Below are 18,658 nucleotides of genomic sequence, written 5' to 3' on the forward strand. Positions count from 1 at the left end.
ACCCCCAACCGGTCGTAAGTCGAGGACTACTCAACCGATCGTAAGTCGAGGACTACTCAACTGGTGCAGCACCGTTTGCAGAATGGGACTTTTGGCGGGCTCAGCAGGGCAGAGACAGCCTGGACAATTCCTATTGGCTTTTGAAAGCCAATAGAATTGGACTCTATTCAAGAGAGTCTATTCTGTTGGCTTTCAAAAGCCAATAGAATAAAAGGAAGTAGCACAGCTAAGGAAAAGGGGGAAAAAAATGGCGGACTGCGTTGTTTGGCGACCCCCGTGAAATGGTCGTTCGACCCCAAATGGGGTCCCGACCCACAGGTTGAGAACCATTGCTTTAAGGTAAACAACGCCTCGAAGTTCTCTGAAGAGTTTCATCTGTCGGAACCATGACACCTGTTTTCCTCCCTTGCCAAATTCACAGTGAGCACCTAGTATCTTGCCATTTTCCTTTCCTTTCTCTCCCCCCCACCCAGAGGTAACTTTTTCTTAAGAGCTCACTGGAAAGGCTACGGAAAGAACACGCACATCCTCAAACCTGCTCCTTAATCGATAAGTCAATCACTTTTAATGACCTTCCAAGCCGCACCCGGGGCATGCTGTACAGAGCTGTCAGAATTATATAATGAATGCCCTAAGTGTAACAGTCTAGGTTTTTTTTTTTAATCGTACATTTAAATAATATATATTTCTCTATTTGCCTCTCGGCGGGATCGCAAAATCCCAGCTGAGAACTTCTGTGCAATTGATTTAAAGAAAAAAAAAGCTGTTTTAATTGTATCATAAAGATATGGCCCTAGCTATGGGTTTTTAAAATGTAAGACTATATCAAAAAGTCTCTTGACCATTTCTAAATCCAATCTTGCCGGTCTGCAATCCCCAATACGCCACTGTCCTCGTCCAGCTGTTTTTCGTTCAGAGGATAATTCTGGGATAACTCACTGTTTTTCTCTTATCCTCACCTATTTCAGAACTTTTGTTAACCCAGAAAAAAGAGTGTTTGGAAAAAAAAAATCTATTTTTTTTTTTAAAAAAAAATCAGGATGACTTGAATTATGTATGTAATGCATATACATATAATTTTTTTGGGGGGGGGTGGGGTGTTTCCCGCCACACCTACCCCTTAAAAGTTATACTGCTGCAGTGTGAGCTAAAGAAATCACTTATTCGTATGGCAAACGTGTCTATGCCAGTGTACCCCTCCAATGAATGCATGTCGACACTGAGATAATTATAAAAATAAAAAGGCAGGCATGTTATCAATGTATTTTCAGAGACTCCTATAAGGAATGTAAGTCTTCTGCCCATCACCATGTCTTGACCACGGAGGAGAAAGGAATGAAGCTCTATGCGTTGTGATCAAGTTTACTTTCTGCTTTGGAAAGAAAAAAAAAGGCTGCTTCTCAAATATCAGCGTTGGCCTTCAGACCATCTATATATATAACCTCCAGCAATTCAATTGATATTTCATCGGAAAAAAGGGAAAAAGCGCAATCGTTGGGCGGGCGATGGTTCTAGTCCTCAAAACCCAGTCCTTTCTCATCCTCGGGAGGGTTTATGTAGGACTCAACGACGCTGTAGACAAAGGGGTAGAGTTTGACTTCTGGCCTCGAAGTGGAACAACACCGGCATTCCTCATGGTAGTATCGAAGCAACAGCTTGTAAACGTCTCCTGGAAAACGGGAAGAAGGACAGAGAGGAAGAAACAAAAAGTGATATACAGGCAAGTCCTTGGCTTACGGCCACAAATGTGACCCCAAATTTCTGTTATGAAGTGAATTTTGCAGCCACATTTTACAACCTTGCTTGCCGCAGTGGTCAAGGGGCTCAACCCCAGTTGATTCACTTCACCGCTTTGGTTCATGGAGAGCCAGCTTGGTCTAGACCAGAAGTACGCAACCTTGGCTCTTTTAGGATCCGTGGACTTCAACTCCCAGAATTCCTGAGCTTGGAAACCTCTCCCTTTCCCTTCAGCGTGGCTGGCTCAGGAATTCGGGGAGTTGGCTCAGGAATTCTGGGAGTTGAAGTTCACCAGTCCTAAAAGAGCCCAGGCGGCCTACTCCTGCCCAAATGCCTGAATTTTGATCGCATGACCATGAGGAAAAAATATTTAAATATTTAAACCAGGGGTCTTCAAACTTGGGTCTTTTATGACTCGTGGACTTCAACTCCCAGAATTCCTGAGCCAGCCTGGCTCAGCTTGGAAACCTCCCCCTTTCCCCTCAGCATGGCTGGCTCAGGAATTCTGGGAGTTGAAGTCCATGAGTTCTAAAAGAGCCAAGATGGCCTGCCCCTGGCCTAGTACTTAAGGCTAGAAAGTAAGACACCGTGAGTTCTAGTCCTGCCTTAACCCTGAAAGCCAGCTAGATGACTTTGGGGCCAATTAATCTCTCTCAGCCCAGCCCACCTGACAGGGATAGTAAGAAGAGGAAAAGGTGTTGGATATGTTCGCAGCCTTGAGTTATTTGTAAAACATATTCAAAGCAGGATATAAGTAAAACCAACCAACCAACCAAGAAAAATCTGCCCAACTCAAAGAAGATTCTGGGCTGACTACCACAGATCCAACGCCCAGATTAAAAGCACATTAAACACCACCTATTCGCACGGATCAAAACACAACTCTCCAGTAAATATTACAACTGGAGAGACATTTCTAAAGGGGTTGGAGACAACGACTCAACCTTTTTTGAAAAGGTTTGAGCCTGTGGTTATAATAATAATAATAAAGTTGGAAGGGACTTTGGAGGTCATCAAGTCCAATCCCCTGCTCAGGCAGGTAACCCTATACCATTTCGGACAAATGGCTATCCAGTCTCTTCTTAAAAACCTCCAGTGTTGGAGCATTCACCGCTTCTGGAGGCAGGTTGTTCCACTGGTTAATCGTTCTAACTGTCAGGAAGTTTCTCCTTAGTTCTAGGCTGCTTCTCTCCTTGATGAGTTTCCATTAGCTTCTTGTCCTGCCTTCAGGAGCTTTGGAGAATAGCTTGACTCCCTCTTCTTTGGGGCAGCCCCTGAGATATTGGAAGACTGCTATCCTGTCCCCCCTTGTCCTGCTCTTCGTTAAACTAGACATTCCCAATTCCAGCAACCATTCTTTATATGTTTTAGCCTCCAGTCCCCTAATCATCTTGTTGCTCTTCTTTGTACTCTTTCTAGAGTCTCAACATCTTTTTTTGATACATTATGATGTATAAGATCCATGGTCTTCAGCATCTATTCTTACGGAAAGCACGTTAGCACGGCTGAGTCGAGCTTCGCCCAAATTTGACTTCTCAATACCAAATTCAAGGGGGGGGGGGTTTGTTTTTTTTTTTAAAAAAAATTCACCAAGATGTTTTCCTTGACCTCTCCTAGTAAGCACTGCCCCTCCCTTCCGTATCGTCGACGGTGCTTCCAAAGGGAAAGAATGGAGATGATACGTACCCACCACTTGGCCCCTCTTGGTCAGAAAGGTGTGCATGCTGTAAATGTCTCTCATCAACTCCGCATCTCCAAAAGTGAAATAAACCACGTCGCGTCCAGCCTCAGCAGCTGCCAAGATCTGTATTAAGGCTAAAGCAAAGGAAGAGAAGAACCAGTGATCAATGGAGGAGGAGGAGGAGGAGGAGGAGGACAACTGAAGTGAGGCTTCAGCGACCTGCGCTGAGGTGCTTCTCATGAGAGACAGCCACTATGTTCAGGAGATGTTATCTACCTGAAGGGGTGGACAACGTGAGTTTGTCCTGGGAAGATCGAAACTGTAATTCAACAACATGGAAGGCGTGTGCTGCTTATCTTTTAACTAGGGCAGGGGTAGGCAAGCTTGGCTCTTTTATGACTGGTGGACTTCAACTCCCAGAATTCCTGAGCCAGCTGAAGGAAGTTAGCCCAGAGAAGGAAATATTAAAAGGGCAGAAAAATATATTTTTCCTCTAAAGGATTTTTTTTTTAAAACCAAACCTGACCCCAAATCTATCTCTCTGCCCCAAGCAAGAGATAGCCCCATACAAATGCAGATGTAAAACTATCAGAGAGTTGAAGCCAGAGCAATGAAGAAGACAAAGAGAAGATCTGCATGCCCCACCCAAACTCTAGGAGTCATTAGCCCCATCACCTGGGAAGCAGGATATGATAATAGGATAAAACCACAGATATCAAGGCCTAGAAAAACACTCAGAAACAGCCTCAAGGTTCATGCCACAGGAACAGGAAACTATTCCAAACAAGGCTAGAGGGGGTATAAAACCTACTGCCCATGTGCTCAACCTCTCTCTTTCCTCTCTGCTCCTTGCAAGGACCATCCTTCTGCTTCTTCAATAAACTGTAACCTTCTTCCCAAAGCAGTCGCCATGTTGCTTATCTATCCTGGCTTGGATGAACCAGGATGAAGACTTACTCCTGAGCCAGCCATGCTGAGGGGAAAGGGAGAGGTTTCCAAGCTGAGTCATGCTGGCTCAGGAATTCTGGGAGCTGAAGTCCACCTGTCATAAAAGAGCCAAGGTTTCCCACCCCTGAGCTAGGCGGTCAAGACAAGGCAAGCAAAGGGTCAGAAAAACGGATGCTTACCTTATCTGCTTTTAGAGATCTCCCTATAAAATAGCTGGTGTTTCTGCAGGTCAACCTTAATGTCTTTGCCCATTTATTTGCTCAAGATGATAGATTTTAACCTCAAACTGCATTAAAAAGTGCTTGGAAAGACACTGCTTCCACGGATACCAGGCAGTCCTCGACTTACAAGAGTTCCTTTAGTGACCGTTCAAAATTACGATGGCAATGGAAAAAGCGACCGATGACCGTTTTTCACACTTACGGCCGTGGCGGCATCCCCACGGTCACGGGATCAAAATTCGGACGCTTGGCAACTGGTTCATATTTACAACGGTCGCAGCGTCCTGGCATCACGGGACCTTCTGACAAAGTCAATGTGGGGAGCCAGCTTCATGTCACAGTTGGGTTACGTGATTCACTTAACAAGGTCATAAAACGGGGCAAAACCTCACTGAACATTTAAATGTTTCACTTAGCAGCATAAATTCGGGGCTCAACAGTGGTAGTGAGTCAAGGACTATCTGTAAACACAAGAAAATATCGCAGTCTTTGCCAGAGCATGCACAGTCTTGTTGCGCGAAGATAACCCAGGAGTAAACACAGTAAGCAGTGGTCTGTATTACATGGTGGTTTATCTTACACTATCTACAATATCATACACCAGCAACAATATACATAGACGTGTTGACACAGCAGGCTCCAACCCACAGCAGTTACAGTAGGAAAACAGAAGAGAGAGCACGCACCTGCGGAGCCATCCCTTTTATACAAAGCTCTTAAAGAGATACAGACCCTGCTGGCTCTTAAAGAGACACAGACCCTACTGCCTCTTAAAGAGACACAGACCCTGCTGCGTCATTCCCATCATTACATCTTACATTACATCAGCTGGTTAGCTTTTAAGTCATTACCTCGGCAGTCTTTAATGAAAGGGCTCCGGAGAGCCCGCCAACGGAAACCGTGGTGGCCCACAAGATCAAATTTCCAGCAAGAATGGTGGTTTTAATCCATTCTCTTCTATCGGTTTCAATCAAGCTCCGAGAAACGCTGTGAATTTGCTACAGCTTCAGCAACTCAAGTTTTCATGAAAAACCCTTCATCAAAACGACATGGCATTTAAAAAAAAAAAAAAAAGCAGCCATGGTGTTGAGTGGAAGGTGACCCACTGCTAAGAAAGAAGCAATTCACTTCCTCTACTGGAGATAGCATAATGAGGGCTGAATACCAGAGAACTGAAAAATGAAATTAATGTACTGTAGGTGACCCTGCTGAGTCCGAGGGGAGATGAGGTGTCAAACACGTGATCAGTCTCGATTCCTTTTGTGCTCGCAAGCGAGCTAAGATCGGCCCGCACTTGAATTCCCTTTGATTCTTATTTACCACCAATTTGCTTGGGCCATTAGTAGCTCAGATTCTTGTAGAGAGGTTACGCTTGCAATAAACCTTTATATTCATTTGAACTCAACATTAAGAAAACCACGATCATGGCATCGGGCCCTCTCAATTCCTGGCAAATAGATGGGGAAGAAATGGAGGTAGTGATAGATTTTATCTTCCTGGGCTCCAAGATAGCTTTCCTATGGCAAATCTAGACAGCATCCTAAAAAGCAGAGACATCATCCTGCCAACAAAAGTACGTATAGTCAAGGCCATGGTTTTCCCAATTGCAATATATGGCTGTGAAAGTTGGACCAAAGCTGAGCACCAAAGAATTGAGGCCTTTGAACTATGGTGCTGGAGAAGACTCCTGCGAGTCCCCTGGACTGCAAGGCGATCAAACCGGTCAGTCCTAGAGGAGATCAACCCTGACTGCTCTCTAGAAGGCCAGATCCTGAAGTTGAAACTCAAGTCCTTTGGCCACCTAATGAGAAGGAAGGACTCACTGGAGAAGAGCCTGATGCTGGGAAAGATGGAGGGCAAGAGAAGAAGGGGACAACAGAGAATGAGGTGGCTGGATGGAGTCATTGAAGCAGTAGGCGTGAGCTTCAATGGACTCCAGAAGGTGGTAGAGGACAGGAAGGTCTGGAGGAACATTGTCCATGGGGTCGTGATGAGTTGGACACGACTTCGCAACTAACAACAACAATTCATTTGAACTGCCTGGATGGACTCCTGATTTTCCCGCCCTCGACATTTACATGGACTAAGAGGCACAAACAGGAGAAAAATTGCAACCTGGAAAGGATAAGCAGTTCAGTCTTGATTTTTAGAAATGCATTTGACAAATCAGCTGCTGTTTTGGTCAGATGGACCTTCTGTTTGGTGACACACGTTTCTGAATAAAAAAGTGCTCACAACAGAATTCAACAGTAGTCTGGAACGGAGCCTTCAGCTCTCTTGGAGCCTCTGAAGGTCCAGACCACCTAGGGTAGACAGCTTAGGCCCAACCTCCCCTTCCTCTTGCATGGACAGATGTTGCTTTCCCTCAGTCCTTCCTCCCATCCAGTCTTGAGAGGGACCTCGGAGACCTAGTGGACGATCCCTTAAATAGGAGCCAGCAGTGTGCTGCAGCTGCCAAAAAGGCCAGCACAGTGCTAGGCTGCATTAACAGAGAGATAGAATCAAGATCACGTGAAGAGTTAATACCACTTTACAATGCCTTGGTAAGGCCACACTTGGAATACGGCATCCAGTTTTGGTTACCACGATGTAAAAAAGATGTTGAGACTCTAGAAAGAGTACAGAGAAGAGCAACAAAGATGATCAGGGGACTGGAGACTAAAACATATAAGGAACAGCTGCTGGAATTGGGTATGTCTAGTTTAATGAAGAGAAGGACGAGGGGGGACATGATAGCAGTCTTCCAGTATCTCAGGTGCTGCCCCAAAGAAGAGGGAGTCAAGGTATTCTCCAAAGCCCCTGAAGGCAGGACAAGAAGCAATGGATGGAAACTAACCAAGGAGAGAAGCAACCTAGAACTAAGGAGAAACTTCCTGACAGTGAGAACAATTAACCAGTGGAACAACCTGCCTCCAGAAGCGGTAAATGCTCCAACACTGGAAGTTTTTAAGAAGAGACTGGACAGCCATTGGTCCGAAATGGTGTAAGGTTTCCTGCCTGAGCGGAGGGTTGGACTAGATGACTTCCCTTCCAACTTTATTATTATTATTATTATTATAAGTCCTGCAGCCCAGAAGGAAGAACTTTATCTCAGCCTTCGCCTGTCCCGTTCTTGCTCTTCATCATTCTTGCCTAAAGCTATAGAAATAGCAAGTGGTCACGACAGCCAAAGGCCCCCACCCCCAGATTTAACTGCAAGGAGAGTAACGTTTACCTTTCAGTCTTGATTCTCCTCCAAAAGCACCACAGCCCCAGTTTCCTGTTGCCACCGCTGGAAGATGATGTGGAGGGACACCAGGCCGAGAAAAGCCACAGTAGGCCTGCGGGCAGAGAAGAAGCTCACAGTCTCTTGCTGTGTTGGTTTTTCAAATGCCTGTGATGAGGGTCGCTATTCAGGTTGCTTATAATGGGGTTGGTAGACTTTGCTTTTATTATTACTATTATTATTATTATTATTATTATTATTATTGATCATCGCACAGTCAGCCAGATGTTCAGACTGGATTTGGCATTTTGTCTACCTATCGAGTCCTTACCCAGGACCTGGGATAGGCAGATGTGGATGTTTGATGGTATTACAGATATCGTCGCAGGATGGAAGCAGTTCCTAATAAGGCCGCCTTTTGCAATTGACTAATAGCGAATTTGTCAATGCCAATGGTGTTCAAGTGGTGCTCCAGTTGTTTTGGGATTGCACCCAAGGAGCCTATGACTATTGGTACTACCCTTGCTTGCTTTTGCCACAGTCTTTCTATTTCTATTTGTAGGTCTTTGTATTTTGTTATCTTCTCCAGTTCTTTCTCTTCTATTCTGCTATCTCCAGGCACTGCCACGTCCACTATCCAGACTTTTTTGTCTTTCTTATCGACAATTGTTAAGTCTGGGGTGTTATGTTGCAGGTGCTTGTCTGTTTGAATTCTGAAGTCCCAGAGCAGTTTAATTTTATCATTTTCTATGACTTTCTCTATTTTATGATCCCACCAGTTTTTGCTTACAGGCAAATGATATTTTTTGCAGATCTTCCAATGCACCATTGTTGCTACTTTGTCATGCCGCTGCTTGTAATCAGTCTGTGCAATCTTCTTGCAACAGCTTACCAAGGGTCCACTGTTGTTTCTCTTCTTCTTCTTCTTCTTCTTCTTCTTCTTCTTCTTCTTCTTCTTCTTCTTCTTCTTCTTCTTCTTCTTCTTCTTCTTCTTCTTCTTCTTCTTCTTCTTCTTCTTCTTCTTCTTCTTCTTCTTCTTATTATTATTATTATTATTATTATTATTATTATTATTATTATTATTATTATTGGATTTGCTGTTTTTAAGCCACAGCGTCAATCCAACGTTAAGGGCACAGCTGCAAAAATAAAAATTTAAAAACCAAAACAAAACACAACTCGACAGAGCAAGTGGGATTAAGAAGTTACTGGCCTTGTTCAGCTCTCTTCTGATTTTCTCTGGAGTGAACTGATCGAGAAAACATCGGAAATGAAAAGCGTCTATGGCCACAATTTCGGTGCAGCGTCTCTGCCATTCATCCCTGGCAAAGGGAAGAGAGAATGAGGGAAAAAGAGAGAGAGGGAGGGAGGGAGGGAGGGGAGAGAGGGGGGGAGAAAGAGGGGGAGAGAGAGGGGGGGGTAGAAAGAGGAGAAGAGAGAGAGGGGGACAAAAGGGGAGAGAGGAGAGAGGGAGAAAGAGGGGGAGAGAGAGAAGAGAGAGGAAAAAAGGCAGAGGGAGAGAAGAGAGAGGGGAGAGAGAGAGAGGAGAAAGAAAGGGGGAAAGAGAGAAAGAGGGGGAGAGGGGGAGAGAGAGAAGAGAAAAAGAAAGATAGATAGATAGATAGATAGATAGATAGATAGATAGATAGAGGGAGAGAGGGGGAGAGAGAGAGAAGAGAAAAAGAAGATAGAGAGAGAGAGAGAGAGAGAGAGAGAGAGAAGGAGAGAGAGGGGGAGAGAGAGAAGAGAAAAAGATAGATAGATAGATAGATAGATAGATAGATAGATAGATAGATAGATAGATAGATAGATAGACAGATAGACAGACAGATAGATAGATAGACAGATATAGAGGGAGAGAGAGGGGGAGAGAGAGAAGAGAAAAAGAAGATAGATAGATAGAGAGAGAGAGAGAGAGAGAGAGAGAGAGAGAGAGAGAGAGAGAAGGAGAAGGAGAGAGAGGGGGAGAGAGAGAAGAGAAAAAGATAGATAGATAGATAGATAGATAGATAGATAGATAGATAGATAGAGATAGATACAGAGAGAGAAAGAGAGAGAGAAGAGAGAGACACAGAGAGAGGATGTTGTTATGCTAACTGGTATAAGATCAGACATATAAACAAGACACACTTGAGTTCATCTCTCAAGGGATTATCTGAAGCCTCAGAGCCCAGAAACAAGCATTAGGAAAAGGCAACGTTCAACTAGATTACCAATAATCTGTATTAAAATTGGAGAAGGCAGATGAGAGGGGAGAAGACAAGACGTTTTGTCCCCCGAGTAGATTTTGTGACAGGAATGTCAAATCTGCCACACTCCCAACGAGGCCTAGCATGGATCTGATTGTTTGCAAAGGATGGTCAACCTCCCCCATTCAAAATACCTTGCTATCTAGATTATCACCGTTAACGGGAAGGTCATACATCCAAATCAAAGGATAAATTATTCTTTTTCCCTTTGCTTTACACTGAAGCTGTACCTTTCAAGTGGAGCTATGGAGTCTTGGTCCATCGTTTGCATATTTAGTTCTAACAAATACAGGGCATTTTTATTGTTTTTAAATGTTTTTAGTATTTTTATTAGTAATATCATAAAATAAATAACTCAACAATCACCAGGAGAATCCAAATAGGGAAAAAATTTAATAAAACCAAGCTTTCATCGGAAACTTTCGACATCGTCAGGGTTATAGCCAGTTAACGGAAACGCCTTAAATAAGGTTAACTAACGTTTACTAACGCGTCATCGGTCCCTAGGAGCCGGACGCAAACGTTAGTTAACCTGATTTAAGGCGTTTCCGTTAACTGGCTATAATAACCCTGACGATGTCGGAAGTTTCGGATGAAAACTTGGTTTTATTAAATTTTTTCCCTGTTTGGATTCTCCTGGTGATCGTTGAGTTATTTATTTTCTGATATGAATATACCCAGGAGTCACATTTTTACAGACATTTCTAATTATTAGTAATATATACATATTTATTTTTTTTCAACGGTAAGCCACCCAGAGTGATTGACGGAAAAAGGAAGATATAGAAATTGACGGATTGAATGAAATGAAATCCAAGAGGAAAGATTGAGGTTTCCTGCTTGGAAGAAACGATGGCCTGAATTTCTGAAGAAACCCCCCCCCCAAATATTATGTCAATATCAATCTTACTATTTAAAGTTCATTCGGAGGGTCAGAACTTTACCTGGGCGTGTCATCTTCATGGCTCCTGGCCCACTGGTAGGTTTCTGCATAGCCAGTATATTCACTGTACTGTTCAGTCCCTGAATAATAACAATAATAAAAAAATCATGGTATTAAAGGATTCATTTTCAGACGAGCATTTTACTTTATTCCCTGGAAATGTTCACCACAGATCCAGCTTTTCTCTGTGTTCGAGGCTAGCAGTGTGGAGGAAGGAGAAGAATTATTAACTCAAATGTAACCTGGAAGGGATACTAAAAAAAACGGAAGCACAGAAGACTAGAAAGATCAATTCAAAGGGAAAAAGATCCGTCCTCTCTCCCCAGGAAATGTAGTATATTCTAAATCAATGGTTCTCAACCTGTGGGTCGGGACCCCATTTGGGGTCAAACGACCATTTCATGGGGGTCGCCAAACAACGCAGTCCGCCATTTTTTCCCCTTTTCCTTAGCTGTGCTACTCCCTTTTATTCTATTGGCTTTTGAAAGTAGAACAACATTTTCCCACTCTTCCCAACTGTCATAGCCAGCTCACAGGCTGATTCTACATAGGAAAAACACCCACTGGAAATCCATCATATTCATAAAAGGTTCATATTGTATTAATTTTCAGTGTTAGAGTTACATAAACGAAGCACTCGGATTTATTGATTTTCACATTCCGTCTGCAGCTATCAAAGCCAAAAAATAAAACATCTGAGAGTACAATTATTTGATCGTTAAGATTCTTTTGATTCATTTGTGGGTTAGGAAAGGTATCTATCTGTGTTTTCTGCATGACTGACCTCATATCTGTTAGTGGGATGATCTCAAGCAGATGCTGGTCAATTGCATCAAATCTAATTTATTTGCAATTTCTCAGTCTCTTCTGCAAATTTCAGCAGCACGGCCCTATCCATTAAGTCACTGAGTCAAGATGCATCATTGAAAAAAAAAAAAAATGAAATCTATCAGACAGATAGCTGCACACAGCAAAAAAATGGCTTAAGCAGAGAGGTGGAAGCCAGCCAAAGATCTATTGAAGATGATGAAATGGCGTTTTCCATTAAGAAAGAAGGAGACTGCATCACAGATATTAATTAGAAAGCACCAGGAGAACTAATGACTTTGAAAAAGCATTTTACTTTGATTTGCATCTTAGATGTAGAAGCTTCATGTTTTGGATGCAAGATCCAGAAATGGTTTGATTTACCCATAAGAATTTTTTTAATCTCTTTCCACCAAGCTTTGCAGGATCATCAGGTCTTAATATGCAAACAATGCTGACATTTAGTAAACAACTCATAAAGATCGCAACACTATTCTCTGGTAGTTGTTCCTTGGGTTAGTTACCTCAGCTAAAATTAATTTCACCTCCCATTGGGAAAATTTTCATACAGATTAATGATGAAAATTGTAATTATAAGATACTCTCACTCACACAGCCATTGTCGTTTGGATCCTGTAAAGCTTATCAATTTTACTTACGTTTAAGCAACATTTTAAACCAATCTAAGGGCAATTGGTTCATTTATCTTACCCCTCTCCCTATTAACAGTATTTTCAAATCAATGTAAGAGCAACCACTGGTTCATTTCTCACCTCTGTTTTCCATTTTCTGTTTACTTCTTCAAACTAATTTGCAACCTCTAGCACTGTTGCTCTTTAAAAATGGAATTTATTTTCCGATCAAACCAAAACATCTCTAGGAGAGTTATTTAGCTGTTCCTGAATCTTTCTGCCAATTTCTTGCAAAAACCTCAGAGCCACAAATCCACTTAAAGTAAGTGTTAGAGTGTTTTGAAAGATTGTCATATTATTCAATCGTTCGCATAGGGGAAAAAAATCCCTGTGATATACTCTATTAAAAACCACAGGGCCTTACCAAACCAGGGGAAATGACATTCCATTTTGTAAATCGACCCTCAAAATTAAATCGCCATACGCATCAGAGGCTAAAAGCTGCAAAATACTACAGATGTCATGGTTCCGACAGATGAAACTCTTCAAAGAACTTCGAGGCATTGCTTACCTTAAAGAATCTTCATTGGAGTAGCATAGCTTTGGCACTAACAGAGTTGAAGCCAAAATCTGAATTCCCCTCCCCTGAGCACATAGTATCAAAGCACAATTCCCTCCTCTAATTTACAGTTATAAATCACATTCTCCAATTAGTTTGAAATGCAGACTTTCCCTCCATTACTCCTCCCGCCATTCCTTATCATCTCTTATTTCAAAAGCCCTGAGTTCACACACTATTACAATATTGTTATGTCTAACTAAATCCCATCACATTCCTCCCCCTCCCCCAGTATTATCTAATTCTAAGAGTAAAGCATAAGAAAAAAGAAGGCTGCATCTCCATATGTGGTCGATGTTAGGAGCATTGACAACAGCAATGGCCCCGCTTAAACATTGCAGAATTTTGTTCTTCTAAACAGAGAAACCATCCATTTCTGTCATCATTCAGGATAAGCTATCAATTTTTGTCCAATCATTAGATAATTTCTCTTCTAGGACTCATGAACTGACTGGACGGTCTTAAAGAAGCGTTCCCAAGAACCCATTTACAGAAGGACCAGAAATTCTATGAATGACCAAGAACGCCCTCAAGACTCAAACTAAAGATGGAGAAAAAAAATAAGGGAAATAATAGCATCAACATCCTCAAGGTGAACTGTAAATCTAGATAACTGCTCTTTTTAAATGTTTCTCTGATTTGCGGAAAGGAAAAGCTGGTTAACTATGAAAAATATGACTAAGGAAGAGTAGAACAGGAAAAATAACAGGTGAGGGCCTTTATTCTTTGCATCACAACAAAGACTAATATTTTGCAGCTCAGGGTTCAAATGAGAGGTTGTTGGTGCCCTCTGAGCTCGGCTGTTTTCTTGCATAAACTAGACTAGCACTGATGGTGTTACCTAGTTGGGTAATGACACATCTTCAAGAAAGCTCAGAAAGCACCAAGGACCCCTCCAATAAAGACTATTCCAGATCTTGTTGTATCATCTCGATTCTACAGCAGAGTCAATCTTGATTCACTCTTTGTTTACCAGTGCTCTTGTGAATCAGAGTTGAGTTTTGGAATCCACAGGAATTAATGTCAAGGCAGTTACTCACCCGTGATGATCAGACACTCGTTGTGATCCAGGACTTCCGTAACGAGACGAGAGACAATCAATTCTGGATTGATTAAGAACCGGATCTCTTCTTGCACCAATCCTGCGCCAGTGACGCCCCCTCCGACAAAGCGGTTGGCAAAGTCAACCTGACAAGATACGTTGAACATTACATTCTGAATATTTGGCTTCAATAAAGCCCAAAACGAATAGGAATGCCATCTCTCATGGTGGACAGTTGTGTAGTAGATTCTGATCACACAAATTTAAGCAACTTGACTTGATTCTGTTCATTGGACAAGGCTATCTTAACGTTCATTCTGAGTTTCTTAAAGTGTGCTTTTGAGCTACGCAAACATGCTTAAAAATGCCAAAGGCTACGATACAAATGGTGCAAAAGCTGGCCTCTGAAGCATTGCTCAAAATACCGAACGTGTAAAACCAAAATACCAAACAATTAAAAACCAATATCATCTTTTAAATATTTAGTCTAACTACAGTATGCCCTAGCAAGGCAATTTGCTTTGTTTATTCAGGATCAGAAAGCCGGCAAGCTGAAACAGGACTGACAATCACAGCCCTCAGGTGGAAATGTCCTGGATTGTAGTCAAAAGTAAATTTATAAAGTACAACAATGCATCTGGACATATTTTTCATTCCTGGTCCGAGGGCTACAGTTCTTGAATGCTTCACGATTAACAAGCAACACGATCAAAAACTATGTTGATGTTAATGCATATTTAAATTAAAAGAAATATATACATTACTAGAAAATTGTCTTATATTTAAAGCAACAACAAAAAAAAACCACATACAGACAGTTTTCTGGGCTCAATTGGAAAATGGACCCTGCAGTTAGTACTTTTCCAACCTTAAGAGACTTATGGCATGAAAAACAAACAGCTGAAGGAGCCCAAAGCAGGAAACTGCAAAATGTTGTAACAGCATCCTGCTCCAAAGATTTGATTTGATGGGTGGATGGATAGATAGATAAATAAATACAATTTACTGGCCACCCATCTTACCATAGGATGGGATCTGTTATTACTCAATCAACCACCCTCCATTGTGCTGTTCCCCCACTGGATACCCAAGCTGACTGCCACAGTGATGTCTTTAGGCCCTTATGAAAAGATGGGAGGGTTGGGGCCAATCTCTCATGGGGGTGGGGGAGTTCCAGAGGGCAGAAGCAACAGCAGGGAAGGCCTTCCTCCTGGATCCCGCCAACCGGAATACTTGGGTTGACGGGATCTGCAGCATGCCTCCTCTGTTGGCAAATTGGCACGGGCCAATCCCAGCGGGGCGAGACGGTCCCTCATGTAGCCTGGATCCATGCCATGAAGACCTTTAAAGATCTTCCCTCCTCCCTGCAGCCATTCCTGAACAGCATAGCCATCAACAGCAAGGACACGTACTACTGATTAACTACATTTATTTTGTACACTGTAGCGATATCCAAAGACGCTAATCAAACTTAAAACCCATTAAAAAAAATGTTGTTTTGAGCACAAAAGGCTGGCCCTTTTCTGAGACGCTCTTAATCAAATTTATGATCATGTGCCACTGAAGCAATTTAGTTAAGTGGCCTCTAAAAACTAGTTTCTGGCACTATATTAACAATACGTTTACGCATATTTCTCCAGTTTGGAGAAACGAGTGGATTTTCACGAGGCTGCATATGAGACAAATGTCCTTGCTCTTCTAAGCAATTCATTTCAGTTACTTGACTCCGGAATGTGTGATGCGCCATCTTCTTAATCACACAACTGTTGTCTCTTGAGAAAGAAACAAAACAGAACTCTCGGTGGTGCTTTTACAGATGGAGAATTTTGAACTTTATCCAAAGTTTATTTAACTGGTGTGTTTGTTGTTCATGACTTAACATTTACAGCCTGCCTTTTTCTCAGGATTCAAGATGTTTGTCGTGAAAAAGCTCCTACGTTATCCCCATAACAATAATCCCATGAGGCTTGCTTAGGCCGATGTTCCTCAGTCTTGGCATCTCTGACATGTGTGAACTTCAGATCCCAGAATTCAGAAGTCCGCATATTTTTAAGTTGCCACGGTTGAGAAACGATGGTATACATCAAGATAGAGAAAGTGGCTGGTCTGTAGTGAGTTTTTAGGGTTGAACCTCGATTTATCCAGTCTTAGTTCAGCATTTGCTCCTGGGGAGGAAAGCTATGGCAAATCTAGACAGCATACTAAAAAGTAGAGACATCACCCTGCCAACAAAAGTGCGTATAGTCCAGGCCATGGTTTTCCCAGTTGCAATGTTTGGCTGTGAATGTTGGACCATGAGAAAGGCTGAGCGCCAAAGAATGGAGGCCTTTGAACTCTGGGGCTGGAGAAGACTCCTGCGAGTCCCCTGGACTGCAAGGCGATCAAACCGGTCAGTCCTAGAGGAGATCAACCCCGACTGCCCTTTAGAAGGCCAGATCCTGAAGTTGAAACTCAAATACTTTGGCCACCTAATGAGAAGGAAGGACTCACTGGAGAAGGGGCTAACGCTGGGAAAGATCGAGAGCAATAGAAGAAGGGGATGACAGAGAATGAGGTGGCTGGATGGAGTCACTGAAGCAGAAGGCCTGAGCTTAAATGGACTCCAGAAGATGGTAGAGGACAGGAAGGCCTGGAGGAACGTTGTCCATGGGGTTGCGATGGGTCGGACACGACTTCACAATTAACAACAACAACAACAGTTCAGCATCTTCACCACTCACTCACTTTGCTCTGAATAGGATGATCATGCTCAACTGTTTAAGGAAAATAAAAGGATACACTTATTTATTTGGGTTTGAGGTAGAAGACAACAACAGGTGTAGCTCAGAGTACTTCACGCACGTCAAAATTCTTCTCTCTCTGGCTTGCAAATATGCAAACAATGCCTCAGGATTACGGACGAGACAAGACTCCTTATCAAACTGTTCTGGCTGATTGGTTTTCAGGTCAAAATTATTCCTCTCGTAGCAGATGAACTTGCTGAGCTGGTCACCAGACAGGGCACAGCAATGCCGCTCTCAATTTTTATTTATTTTTATTTTGTTTGAAAAGGGGAAAAATTGGAAAACGGGCAGCCTGTCAATCCCCTATTCTGGACCCCCTTTCTCTAACGCTTGTCAGTCTTCACCTGACCTGCAAAAAAACAAAACAAAACAAAAACAAGCTCCATCCAGGTCTTCTGACTGTCAATCAAAAGGCTTTTTCAAGACGGGAAGCTGAACCAATAGAGAATGCTAATGTTGCGATGGGATGTGTGATAGCTTTGACGCAACCCAGCACAGAGCTGATGGGTAGAGGTGTGGATTCTACGCTTACCTGGAGCATCCCTTGCCCGTTGCTCTCAATCGTCCCTTCATAGGTGACATGCAACCTGGGCATTTTTTTCTGAGATCTGTAAAAAAGAAGCATACCAAAGCAACACGATTGTGGGTTGTTGGTTTTTTTGAGGGGGGGGGGAAAGTCCTCATTTTAATATGCTCTGCATCCATTAATAAAGCAGTTGCCACCTCTTTTGATGAAAGTTCAAAAACAGCAGGAAACTCCGTACAGGTGTCAACGCCGCTAACATCGGATGTTTCTGCATTGAACAACAGATGGAAATGTGGCCATTTTCTTCCTTTCGCTTTTAGAGTTAGCTGATGCTGGGAGGAGGGGGGGATGTGAACAGGAGTCCAGCTAGAGACATAACAACACTGAGCCTAGTGTGAGAATCAAGGTTGTTGAAATCAAGAGGTGATAAAAGAATTGGCGGGTTGGAGAGCTGGAGAGGAAGCCCGGGCTTCAAGCTAATTGGGGAATGTGATTTATGACCGTGAATTGGAGGAGGGAATTGTTCTTTGATACTATGTGCCCAAGGATGGGGGGGGGGAGAGATTCAGTTTTGGGCTTCGAATATGTAAGTGCCGATATTATGCTACTCGAATAAAAGGCTCTTTAAGGTAAACAACTCAGGTTTCAAAATGTTGCTACTTTGCTTACCAAGATGTTAGTTTTAATTTGTGACAGTGGCCACTGCTATGTGTTGAAATGCATTCTCTCTGTTTCCATTTGCATGTTGAACGGAACAACAATCTTATTCTTGGCTGAGTTTTCACTGTAATGAATTTAAATGAATATAAATAAAAAGGGGAGGGGGATAGATTTGGTTTGACTTACCTTTCCCACTCTGGAAATTCCTGCAGACACTGTCTGGTAAACGTCACAAGTCCAGTGGGTTCTTATAAGCAAAACAGACCAAAACAGAGAAAATATTAGTAAGTTTTTTTTAAAAAAAAATCTTACGGGACACAAGTCAGAAAAGCCTATGCTTCTAAGCCGGAAATATAAGACATTTGGGGGGAAAGAGAAGGAAGTTTGACAGCTAGAAAGAATTCATTTCCTTCGGCAAAGGGTCTCCTTCTGTGCAGTCACTATTTATTTATTGAATTTATATGCTGCCCATCACACTATCAAGTGACTCTGGGCGGCTTGCGATGTCATAAACAGGAGCATGATTCCATTAGAAGGTTAAAAAAAGACATGAAAACGTTAAGCACTAAAAGTTTAAACATTAAAAACAAAGTAGACAACGAAGT

General features: G+C 42.5%; 1 protein-coding gene across 3 annotated transcripts in view; it reads right to left on the bottom strand.

The window, feature by feature from the left end:
* Positions 1-542: 542 nt before the first annotated feature.
* PARG (poly(ADP-ribose) glycohydrolase) overlaps positions 543-18,658 on the bottom strand; it is a 58,611-nt gene continuing 40,495 nt past the window's right edge. For all 3 annotated transcript variants that reach the window (XM_039343364.1, XM_039343363.1, XM_039343365.1), the window contains 8 exons: positions 18,240-18,300; positions 17,400-17,475; positions 14,083-14,230; positions 10,986-11,064; positions 9,006-9,114; positions 7,802-7,907; positions 3,424-3,552; positions 543-1,669 (listed from right to left, as the gene is read on the bottom strand). In XM_039343364.1, coding sequence (XP_039199298.1) covers positions 1,512-1,669; positions 3,424-3,552; positions 7,802-7,907; positions 9,006-9,114; positions 10,986-11,064; positions 14,083-14,230; positions 17,400-17,475; positions 18,240-18,300 — 866 coding nt within the window. In that variant the 3' untranslated portion in view covers positions 543-1,511. The remainder of the gene's footprint in view (positions 1,670-3,423; positions 3,553-7,801; positions 7,908-9,005; positions 9,115-10,985; positions 11,065-14,082; positions 14,231-17,399; positions 17,476-18,239; positions 18,301-18,658) is intronic.

The sequence above is a fragment of the Crotalus tigris genome, unplaced genomic scaffold, assembly GCF_016545835.1.
Source record: "Crotalus tigris isolate CLP2741 ecotype Arizona unplaced genomic scaffold, ASM1654583v1 scf7180000017847.2079705, whole genome shotgun sequence".
Lineage (NCBI taxonomy): Eukaryota > Metazoa > Chordata > Lepidosauria > Squamata > Viperidae > Crotalus > Crotalus tigris.